This window comes from Epinephelus fuscoguttatus, linkage group LG15, assembly GCF_011397635.1.
Source record: "Epinephelus fuscoguttatus linkage group LG15, E.fuscoguttatus.final_Chr_v1".
In the NCBI taxonomy this organism is placed as follows: domain Eukaryota; kingdom Metazoa; phylum Chordata; class Actinopteri; order Perciformes; family Serranidae; genus Epinephelus; species Epinephelus fuscoguttatus.
This window is the reverse complement of record NC_064766.1, coordinates 25,903,934-25,915,509: the sequence shown is the minus strand read 5'-3', so window position 1 is coordinate 25,915,509 and position 11,576 is coordinate 25,903,934. Positions and strand designations below refer to the sequence as shown.

General features: G+C 42.7%; 1 protein-coding gene across 1 annotated transcript; it reads left to right on the top strand.

Annotated features, from left to right (window-relative positions):
* The first annotated feature begins 7,521 nt into the window (after window positions 1–7,521).
* kcnmb2 (potassium large conductance calcium-activated channel, subfamily M, beta member 2) lies at window positions 7,522–11,312 on the top strand. Its single transcript, XM_049597831.1, has 4 exons — window positions 7,522–7,580; window positions 7,754–7,927; window positions 8,198–8,393; window positions 10,908–11,312. Exons 1-4 carry the CDS (start codon window positions 7,522–7,524, stop codon window positions 11,190–11,192), a joined length of 714 nt encoding a protein of 237 aa, XP_049453788.1. The 3' UTR covers window positions 11,193–11,312.
* The last annotated feature ends 264 nt before the right edge of the window (window positions 11,313–11,576 follow it).

Genomic DNA, 11,576 nt, shown 5'->3' with positions numbered 1-11,576 from the left:
ATGTTTTCCTGTCAGCGCTTGAGCCTGTGGCCTCAGAGCTGCCTATACATACAGTACATTTGTGACATGGACAGACAGAGGCGTTTGAAATAACTGCTCCTGAATTCCTCTGCGGATGTGCAGCAGTGCCTGCAACAAACATAGCGCCAGGCCCACAGTCCAGCCAGTCAGGGCCAGTTATTTGGAGGTACAGTGGAAAGTCATTGTGCTGGACCCGTACTCATTTTAAGCATGACGACATTGTATGGGGAACTCATATTACCCACACAGGTATGGCAGGCATTCTGTTCACTTGGGGAAAGAGTTTAAATAAGAGGTAGCCAGCTGCCGTCCCTGGGAGAGACCACATTGGAGAGCCACTGCTGACAGTTGTAGCCCAAAGTCTGGATTATCATAACAACGTCGCAACAAGAGGTAGGATCTCACAGATTGCACATAATTACCACTGCTGTTTCAGCTCGGCGCACACATAAAAGCTGGGGCTTACTGTAATTTGGATGTGCAAAGACAAGAGATTATTACAGGCACCACAGACAAACACTGAGATTGTATGTGCTCAAAAAAGATCCAGCCCACAACAGAAGGTCAACACACAGCATGGAGCTGAGAATACAAAAGAGTTTGAGTCTCATACATGAGAAATGGATTCATGAGGGCTCAGACTGAGCTGCAATGTGGGCTTTTTAGATTGATCTGCAGTGCAAGATCTGTTTTTATCAAGTGCATTGATAAATCTCAACTGGATGATAATGACAGGCTGTTTTTTACAGAACAACACAACAGTAAACAACTGCAAAATACACAAAATTAGATTGTAAATGAATGACTGAGTTTTGACATTGTGTAGAATAATAGAAACTGCATGTAATAATGTTTGAGATATGCAGTTAATGGTATAAATATCTTTATTTCTTTCAAAATAAAAGTCCTCTGCTACTTTCATGTTATCACGGGGGGAGACAAACACACATGCTCTAAATAAGCCCCCCACCCCCGCTCCAAATCTGCATCATGTGTGCACCTCAGGTAAGTGTTTACTGTTCTGCTACACCTGTTGGTCCTGTGCAGCGAAGCATTTGACTGTTTTAAAGGCACCAAACACTACAGGACAACTGACAAGGAGGCAGTAATCACTTAAAGGACGAGGCAGAAAATACATCCTGAGACATTCTCCATCAAAGAGCGTGTTGATAGCAGGCTGGGCTTTGAATTCCACAGCGCTGTTAATGTGAGAGCAAACACTCTATGCTAAAGAGAAATTTGCAGGAGGAGATCTGAGCTGTTGGACTTAGTCTCTATATGTCACACACTTTTAGTTTATTTTAATGATGCAATATGAGCTCAATTAAATCCAATGGAAGGATCTTTGTGGCTCGTTTGCATCACATTATGGTCATTTTGTGTCTCTCTGTTGTCAGTTTGCTTCTCTGTTTAGCTGTTTCATATCATTTTGTGATTGTTCTGCATCTCTTTGTAGTCGTTTTTGTGTTGTTTCACATTTCTTTATAGTTATAGTAGTCGTAGTAACCTGTAGACAGTTTTTATCTCTTTGTGGTTGTTCTGTGCTTATTTTGTGTAGTTTTGTGTCACTTCCTCACCAATTTGCATCTGTTAGTGGTCAGTTTGTGTCTCTTTGTGGTTGGTTATTGTCACTTTGTGATTATTTTGCATCCCTTGTTAGTAGTTTTTGTGTCAATTCACATATCTATGTGGTTTTTCTTGTGTCTGTGTGGATGTTTGTATCTCTTTGTGGTCAGTTTTTGTGTCTTTGGGGGCTGTTTTGCATCACTTTGTAGTCGTCTTTGTGGTGTTTCACATTTCTTTGTAGGTATAGTAGTAGTAGTCTTTGTAGTCAGTTTTTGTCTCTTTGTGGTAGTTTCGTGTCAATTTGGGATCGCTTTGCATCTCCTAGTAGTTTTTGTGTCATTTTTCATATCTTAATTTGTGTCTTTGTGGATGTTTGTATTTTTGGTCATTTAGTGTCTCTTTGTTTCTTTGTGGCAATTTTGCATCACTCTGTGATAGTTTTCCATCTCTTTGTAGTTTTTGTTATGTTTCACATTTCTTTGTAGTTATTTTGTGTCTTTGTAGTCAGTTTTTGTCCCTTTGTGGTGGCTTTACGTCACTTTGTGATTGTTTTGCATCTCGTAGTAATTTTTTGTCATTTGACATTTTGTTTGTAGTTATTTTTTGCGTCTTTGCTGATGTTTGTATCTCTTTGTGGTCATTTTGTATCTCGTTCTAGTCAGTTTTGTCTCTTTGTGGCTATTTTGCATCTCTCAGTAGTATGTTTGAGTCTCTTTGTTATTGTTCTGCGTCACTTTGTGATCGTTTTGCCTCTCTCAGTAGTCATTTTTGTGTCGTTTCACATTTCTTTCTTGCTATTTTCTGTCTTTTGTAGTTATTTGTGTCTCTTTGTAGTCAGTATATGTCTCTTTGTTGTTGTTTTGCGTCACTTTGTGATCATTTTGCATCTTTCAGTAGTCATTTTTGTGTCGTTTCACATTTAACTGTAGTTATTTTGTGTCTTTTGTGTCTCTTTGTAGTCAGTTTGTGTCTCTTTGTGGTTGTTTTGAGTCTCTAGGGGACACTCTGCAGGTGATACTGAATTCTCAGATGCTGCTGCTGGTTGAAAAACTACAGCTGAACTATAGTGATTAGTTCACACTGGAGATGAAGAGACTTTCTAAAGGCCCTCTGACCCTGGAGGGCCCACTCAGTGATCCATCCACTGAATGTATGAGATAACACCTGCTCTGCAGTTATATCGTCTGCCGCATGCCATTTTGGTTTATCACTCATTGAGTCACGTTTTCAGTCTCATGATATAGGAGAGAGGCAGCTGGAAGAAATATGAACCAAGGACGCAGCCATACAGAATATACAGTGAGGTCGGCTGATCCTATCTGCCTCTGGCTCAGGATACTTAGTTCATTAAACTGATAATAGGAAAATGTGAACAATAGGTTCCTGCTGGAGTAAGCAGTTTCACACTGGTGCACCTCCTCAGACACACAAAGACTGTCTCCCTCCAGTGCTTCATGTGGCACTGACACTGCAGACTCAGTAGCTTTTTAAATAAGCCGTGATATGAGGAGGGACGCAAATTTATGCAAAATCAGTTGGTGACTGTCATTCAGAACCACTACTCACCCTATGACTATTATATTATTTCTGATTCATTTAAGTTTTAGCCATTTTAATTTAACAATTTCAGATGTCCAGGGGTCTCAAGAACTTAGATGGAATTAACTTTTTTTTATTGCCTCAAATGGATAAAATCTCCACCTCTGTCAGTTTAGATAATTGAGGAAAAAAATGATTGAATGACAAAACTGCAGAAAATAAGACCTCTTTATAAAAAGAACAATGTTGGATGTGGGAAAATACATATTTAACATTCTGAAGATTTTGTTTAAATGTTTTAAATGTGTTTCCTTTATCTGAAGCTAACTCTGAAGGTCGAGTGAGGTCAGGCTAAAAGCTGTGAGACTGCAAGGACAGCGTCTCTGTCCATCCCATCTATGCAGCAAAATTCTGGGCTGAAAATTGACGGCAACATAGAAGTGGCAAAAACTGCAGTTCTTTGAATGGCCACTTGGGGCTGGCTCCAGAAGCCGGTCAGTTCCCATAGACCGTGTTACAATGCTCAACTTTACAGCGGAAATAAACATGTTTACAGCCTGGTGCAAAAAAACGGTTTTGCTCTCTAGCTAATTTCAAGATTCATGACAACTGTACGGAGGGTGAATTTTTATTATACTCACCCGTAGGGCGGGCTGCTTGTGTCCTCGGATTCTCAGTCAGATCCAACCTTCATCCAAATATAGTCACTTCTGGCTCCAAGATGGCAACAGCTGACATACCAAACCCAAGGCTTTAAAACAGAAGTCAACAAACTATTGAGTGACATTGCAGTAGCTACGTGCATTATTTTTACAGTCTATGATCCTGCCCTTATAACACTATTTCACAACTAGAGGTTGTAGGAGCGAAGTTTATTACTTGCAGCTACTGAGATGTTTCACCCAGCCTGACCTCGCTTATGTGCCTACCTCGGTTGATGCCACAGCTTCCTAGGTTGTGTTCAGAAAACGAACTGCAGGCTCCAGTTACATAACAATCATTGTATTTGTTAACACCAGCAAACAACGGTTGAATAAATGTCAATTTGTTTATCTGTCGTCCAAACTGGACACACAACTTTCCACACGTTGTGCAGTCTTCTGCACCATAGCGGTGGAAAACCATTTGCCCTTCCGAGGTGAAACCCTTTACGGCAACAATGTCAGTCCTTCCTTTTTACATTAATGCCAAAAATACCAATACAGCGCCACCCAGTGTACACATACGGTAAATACAATTAATGTGTGCTGAGTGAAAGGACATATTTGGCTCTTGCAGGGGTACTTTGGAATACTGCAGGGGGTACGTTCAATAAAAATGTAAATGTTAGTTTGGCAAACCACATTTTATGTTCAATATTCTTGTTTTCAGTGCAATTATTAACTACTGTAAACTGCCACAACAAGAATAATCATGTTGACATTTTTCATTGTGTGATTCTAACAAAAATGTTTTGCACTGTTCAGAGGAAACAATTCAGAAAGTTTGAGAACCACTGCCTTATAGGTTATTAGGTAGGAAGTCACCTGCCACTGTAAGTCCAGCCTACGTGAGACACACCTACAAACTCACTGCTCTCAAACCCCTTCAACAAGTTGGCCCAAGGACCAAGGCGGCCTGTCTGAAAGAGTGTGTGTCCCTATTTAGCTGAAATCAATACAGTCATGTGTGGAACTTGAGGCACTCGAGTGGCAACGTTCAATGTTCTTTTACAGAGCAGGAAAAATAGAAAGTTGTAAGACAGGCCATAAAACTCAAGTGTGTGACCCTTTGTTGTGGGTATGTATGCAAAACTGTGTGGAGCGTTTTGAGGAAACCATAAATGTAGATAACATTTATGGTTTCCTTCAGATTTCTTTTTGTCACATGGGGGTTGTCTCTGAGCAACGTTTCCCCCGAGCAGCTGGGAATGTAGTACAATGAGGAAATTACTCATCCAAGAGGAACTTGTTGGCTTGTTTTCTAAGTATTCTGCTTCTTGCACTCTAGTAAGGTTGTTAGCCCCCGCAAAATGAAAACAGTATTGTACTGACATGTTAGATGACTGGATGGAGGCCACAGATCCAGCAGAATATAGAAACTTTTCTATCTTTTTTGATTGTTGAATTTCCAAAAGATTTTGAACACATCTGGAATCTCAGTTCTTTAAAACCTCTAACTCTGCCTGCTCCGTTAACCTCAGGGATATAATGTGTTATTATGAAAATCCAGTTTATATCGCTCTTGAATATTTAATTGATTTTGTCATTCTAAATGCCAAATTTTATATTCATGTACAGACTTTCTCTAAATCACATCCCTAAACTTTTATCTTTATCCTAGAATTGAAAGCTTTTCTCAAATACATCTTTTATGCTAATTAACCTTCTGTTTTGTGCATGTACATGTTGTCAATTAAAAAAAAAGGTTTCTAGCTTTTATGCGACACCAGGGTCAACATGTCTGGATCTCCAACCCTGTTTGTTGCCCAGCATACAATGCACTGGGTCCTGATGCCAGTCCCTGCAGGTGGCCAACAGGGCAGCGGCTTCATGTTATTCATTCAGGCTGAGCCCGAACAGGCCCCATGGCTGAAGGCCTGGCCCTGCTTGCTGGTGAACTCCCACCCCCAGGCCTGGCTCCAAAGGGAGGCCCTGGTGTCCCCATACCAGACTAGATACTCTTTTCCTGATTGTGCCATTTCATCAAGGTCTTCTTGAACTACTCTTAGTCTGGCCCCTTTCCTGGGACCACTTTGCCTTGGGAGACCCTACCAGGAGCTATCAGCCCAGGATCATGGGGACACACAAACCCTTCCACCTTGTTAAGGTGGGAAGTCTTGGACGACAGTGTTCATGATTGAGGGTAGAATGGAGCATGCGACAATGCAGTGATGGTGGGCGCTGTGCTGGACTGTCATGGTGGAGAGGGAGCTGAGCTAGAGGGCAAAGCTCTCAATTTACTGGTCCATCTACGTCCCAACTCTCACCTATGGTCATGAGTTCAGGGAAATGACCGAAAGAATGAGGTCGTGGACACAAGCGGCTGATATGAGATTCTTCCGTGGGGAGGCTGGGTGCAGCTTTAGAGATAGGGTAAGGAGCTCGGACATCCAGAGGTAGCTTGGAATAGAGCTCCCACCGGATGTCCGAGCTCCTTACCCTAGAACCCTCCTTACCCTAGAGCCTCTGTTCTTCACTTCTAAAGGGGTCAGTTCAGGTGGTTCAGGCATCTGATCAGGATGCCTCCTATTAGAGGTGGTCTGGGCACGTTCCACTGGTAGGAGGCCCCAGGGCAGACCCAGAACACGCTGGAGGGATTACATATCTCATCTGGCCTGGGAATGCCTTGGGGTCCCCCAGGAGGAGCTGGAAAGCGTTGCTGGGGAGAGGGACATCTGGAATACTTTGCTCAGCCTGCTGCCCCCACGACCCGGCTTCGGATAAGTGGTTGAAAATGGATGGATGGATAGTTTCTGGCTTTGGGAGAGCACAGCGAATATTGATTGAACTTTCCTCGGCCATGGATATAATATACTGGAATTCTTAATTCAGATGGTGTTTCCTTTCAATATATGAGCAGATGACCACACATAACTCACAGTGTGGCCATGTAAATACATTTTTCTAAATTGTGTTTTGGAGGAAATGCTCGACAATCTCAAGAGTGGTTTTGCATCGACCCTCACATCAACACTAACCCTTTGGCGACCCACAACAAATAACTCATAATGTCTCACTCGCCCATTAATTTTCATCCAAATCAAGGCTAATCTTATTTATGGATCCAAAGCTGCATGTGTAGCATTGAATTCTGTGTTTTCTAACTGGCAGAGAGCGAGAGGAGGCACAAGCAAAGTGTTGTTGTTGCGCCAAAAGAGCACCCAATGACTTTGTGTTGACAGCAGAAGTGTGCAGGATACAGCAGGTAGGTTTTTCATGAGCGCCTCATCAGCATTAACACCTTTCATCCGTGGCTATCTGTCACCTTGTTTACCCTTTGTAGCGTTTCTTTGTGTTCAAAATGAGATGTTTACCTGGTGGAGACCACTATATCAGGGCTGCTTCCTGTCCCAACACTGCATAACACTCTCATAATCAGGAGCTGCTGTTTGCAGGACTATCAGCAGAGGCGTACACTTAATAATCATTTTGTGCAAAATTGGACATATTTGTAAAATTAGTGAATTTGACAGCAGCCATGCATCAAAGGTACAGTATGATTTGTCATCTTGCACATTTGCTTTGTAACTGGTGACTTGGGAAATCTGTGTTTATGATGCTGGCAAATGAAAGTGTCTGTTAGTGTTTCCGGACAGCTCAACATGGCAACAAACTGGTTGTAATTCACAGATCTTTTCAGCAATCCTTCCGTTCCACTTCAGGAAGCAAAGGAGGACGTGGATCATCAAGAAAGATGTTTTTTGTGGCGGGGGCCAAAAATACAGCTGGAGCGAGCAGAGGAAATGAAAGGAGGTAACAGGTTCAGACCAATTCAGGCTTAAAAATTGACTTAAATTGCAAAATGGGAAATGGGGGCAACCATGGCTCAGGGAGAAACTCTTCCCGATCATGCACTTGGGTTTTTATGTCATAATATTTTCACTGTAGCTTTTAAAAATACACAGAATAATCTCTTTCATTGTCAGGTCAATCTACCAGAAATTTCGAGAGGTAGATTTATTGGACAGGAAGAAGAGGACGGTGACGGCTTTAAAGGCGGGTGAAGATCGAGCCATTCTCCTGGGGCTGGGAATGATCCTCTCCTCAGTCATGATGTACTTTGTCCTGGGGATCACTTTATTACGCTCCTATGCAGACAGGTACAGGCCTGTTGTTTGAATTGTCTTTTTGTTTTACACCCTATAAAGGAGTTGGCTAATATTTCTGTCAGAAGCATGTTTTATTCATCAGATGTACTTGTTGACAAACTGCTCTCAGTGCTCTCTCAACCTGAAAATTGCAAAAATGAATACTTTATGAAACCAGATTTTCAGGAACAAATTATACCTTTCATAGCATGAGATCCCCCCGAAATGTATTCTGCTTCTTTTTTTGCATTAAATTGGATCTTCATTTAAATGTCAACACAGTGTGTGGACAGAGGAGGGTGTGTGTGTTGTCCTCAACTCCACGGTCACAGCAGACATGAACTGTTCCTACAACTGTGGGTCAGAATGCTGGAGAGTCTCCAAATACCCCTGTCTGCAGGTCTACGTGAGCGTCAATAACACGGGCCGTGTCAGCCGTTTATCTCACAATGAGGAGACCCAGGACACCAGCTCTGAAGTGAGTACAGTGCCAGAGGGAAAATACAGAAAATTACTGAACCGTTTCAAATGTTGACAACTGCTGTTGGCCTGGTTGTGGACTTACTCTGCTCTCAGTTCAGAAAATGTCAGTTGATAGGATTTTTACCTGGTCAAGCTGAAAGATGATACATGATGTGTCCAGTACTGTAAAATGAAAGGACTACTTAAGCCCGCAAATGACCATTTGTATAGCAGTCACTCACCCTATGTCACACTGAATATTTAAAGAAAACGTTAAGGTTTTTTTTTTTTTTTTTGCATGCCTTCACCGTGAACGAAGAATTCAGAAGGGGAGACTTCTTGATGAAATGAAGTATAACGCCAGGGCCACACTGCCCGCAGAAGCGCAGCGCACCGAAATTCTCGCGCGCGCCGGAGCACCTCCGTTCACATCAGACGCGCATTTCTCCATGCCGTCGACAAGCGATTCTGCTCCCAGCTCTTGTTTTTCACTGCCTGGCTTGTCAGATTCCCTCGCGGCTCACGCAGAAAATAGACCAGACGCCGAACTGATCGCTGCAAATCGTGAGCCTGCCGCGGAGCTTCCCGGCGCGGCACGGCCAGTGTGGACGACACAGTCGGTTAACATGGGCGCCGAAAGGAAACTGCCTTCTCTTCTCGGCGCTTCGAGGCTATTTGCGGCGCTTCCGCAGGCAGTGTGGCCCTAGCGTAAGGGGGTCATCGCAGTGTGTGGCTTCCGCTGGCAAAGTTCCAGTGGCTGGGGACACTGTTCATCTGCACACACTGCAATGACACACAGCTGGTTCAATATCGGCAAAGTTTCCCTTTCTATTCATTGTCTTCTGTGGCGATCAGCAGTGATGTGGTGGTTCACTTTTACACTGTGATCTGTAGCCTGTTCGGCTTTAGCTTCTAACTATCTTTGTCTTTTTAACCTGTTGTTGCTGCTGAGTCAGTTTGACATCCTGGATATATCCTTCAAACACAGACTGTAGACCCCTCTGTCTGCTTCTCTCTGGAATCACTGTTTCATTTTCCCATAAATATGATAATATTTCTTCAGGGAGTACAATTAGTTACAGTGTGGGCTCCATGCTAGCTCCCACAACTTGACGGACCATCACGAAGGGGCAGAGCTTAGCTAATTCTACGCTGATATTCCCAGCTTTTGATCTTAATGCCTCTCAGTGCATGTGCTTAGGAAAACATGGACGTCAATCTGATGTGTGTATGTCAAGTCATACATCAAATGACACAATGTCGTCAGCACAGAGAAATAGCGTATAAAACAAGTCAATTGTCAACAGCTCAAATCAGTGTAAATGGGAGCGAAGTGTAATAATGTGAACCACCAAAATTTTGTGTGCAGTGTTAACTTAATTAAACTATGATGAAAAATGTTCATCAGCTACCTTTTTTTCCCACATCGAAGACAAGACGAAGAGCTGAAATAAACAGTTGGTGGAACTACGATGAAATGTGTGTTTTGTTTTGTTGATGAGTCGGAAAAAATAGTTAGTGGTGAGTTATCAGACATTCATAATGAGAGGAGAGGAGTACAGAATGATAAATTACTTTATGACATATATTTCCAAATGTTTTAAACTAGGACGACAAGAACAGCTTTGCTTGCAATTATTTTCTAATGCCGTATGAGTGGCGTGAGATCGTAGCACCAACAGTCTGGTAAATGCCAGTAGATAGTTGGCAGTATGTATCAGAAGCCTCTGAAATAGGGATGCACAGTATTGGATTTTTTTGCCGATATCCATATGCTGATATATAACAACTCATTTGGCCGATAACTGATATTGATATCGATATATCCACTTTTTTCCCCACCTAATTTTAGTTTCTTTTCTGTAGTGGAATTAACATCATATTATACATGTATACTCTTGAGTCTGACCGCAGATGGTGGAGCTGTTGAATGGATTTGTGGAGTTTGAGGTTGCAGAGGTGGCTGTTAGCAGCTAGTTCCGCTTGTTAGCCAATGAACTGCAGCAAAGCGAGCAGCTACCAGCTGCCTGACTTGTCATCTGTTGATTCCTGTAGGACTCCACTTAGATCTGAAGTGGCTAGAGAAGGTTTATGGTTTACAGTGAACTGGGCTACAAATAGTTCTCTTGTCTCAAATTAGTTACTTATGGTGTCAAAGTTTGAGATTTTGAGTTTTTCAACGGACGATCAGTTAGTGTGTGCTCGTGAATCGTACTTTAAACCTGCCAAAAACTCTGCTGGTGTCGAAATTATTTGTAGAATTGTAGAAAACTTATGTCTAAATAACACCTGATACAACCTCTCAACTTGCAACGTGTCCTCATATAATAGATTGTATGATATCCTACGAATTAGCGCCCCATGAATGATGGTAGCCCAAAGCAAAATTAACCCAACCTGACATCCTTAATTGATATACAAATGGTTATTTTGGGGGGTATAAAGGATTAGCAGCCACAACCACAACAGAAAATTTGACCAACTGATTGCCTTGTAGATAACCTCAGTGTCCTTCAACCTGTCATTGCAGTGTTTCTACGTGCCCAGGTGCCAGAAGGACAGCTTGGCCATGCACGTCATTATCATGAACATCTCTGAGCGTCTAAAGGTGAACCAGCAGGTCCCCTGTTTCTACGACCCCAGCGAGCAGCAGGAGACCGTCCTCCTGACACGGCTGTATGACCACAGCGTCATCTTCCACTCGCTGCTGTGGCCCTCCTGCATGCTCATGGGAGGGGCCCTCATCATCGTCATGGTGAAGCTCACGCAATACCTCTCCAGACTGTGTGAAGAGATAGGGAAGATCAAGAGGTGAAATGCAACGCAGCAGCTGTCAATGCCGAACACATGGCGGTTTGATGATGGACGTATGACATGAAAGAGATTGTTTCAACCAAGCGACCTTGCTGTGATCTCTCGCAAACTTTCCTCTTCGGCTGAGGCGTTTGGAACAGCTGGCTTTCTCTCCGGATTGAGGATGTGACTGTTTATAAACGTGAACTGAATGTTCCAGGGCGGAAACTGTCAGACGTATAACTGGCTGTTATACAGAGAAAACTAGGACTGTCTTTTGCATGGTGGTTAAGCACTGTAAAATGTTTTACGGGTACGAGTTTGTTACACTTGTGATAAAATAAACGACACACGTGACATTGGCAACCTGTATTTAAACTGACGGGAGAAATCACTGCTGTCCAAA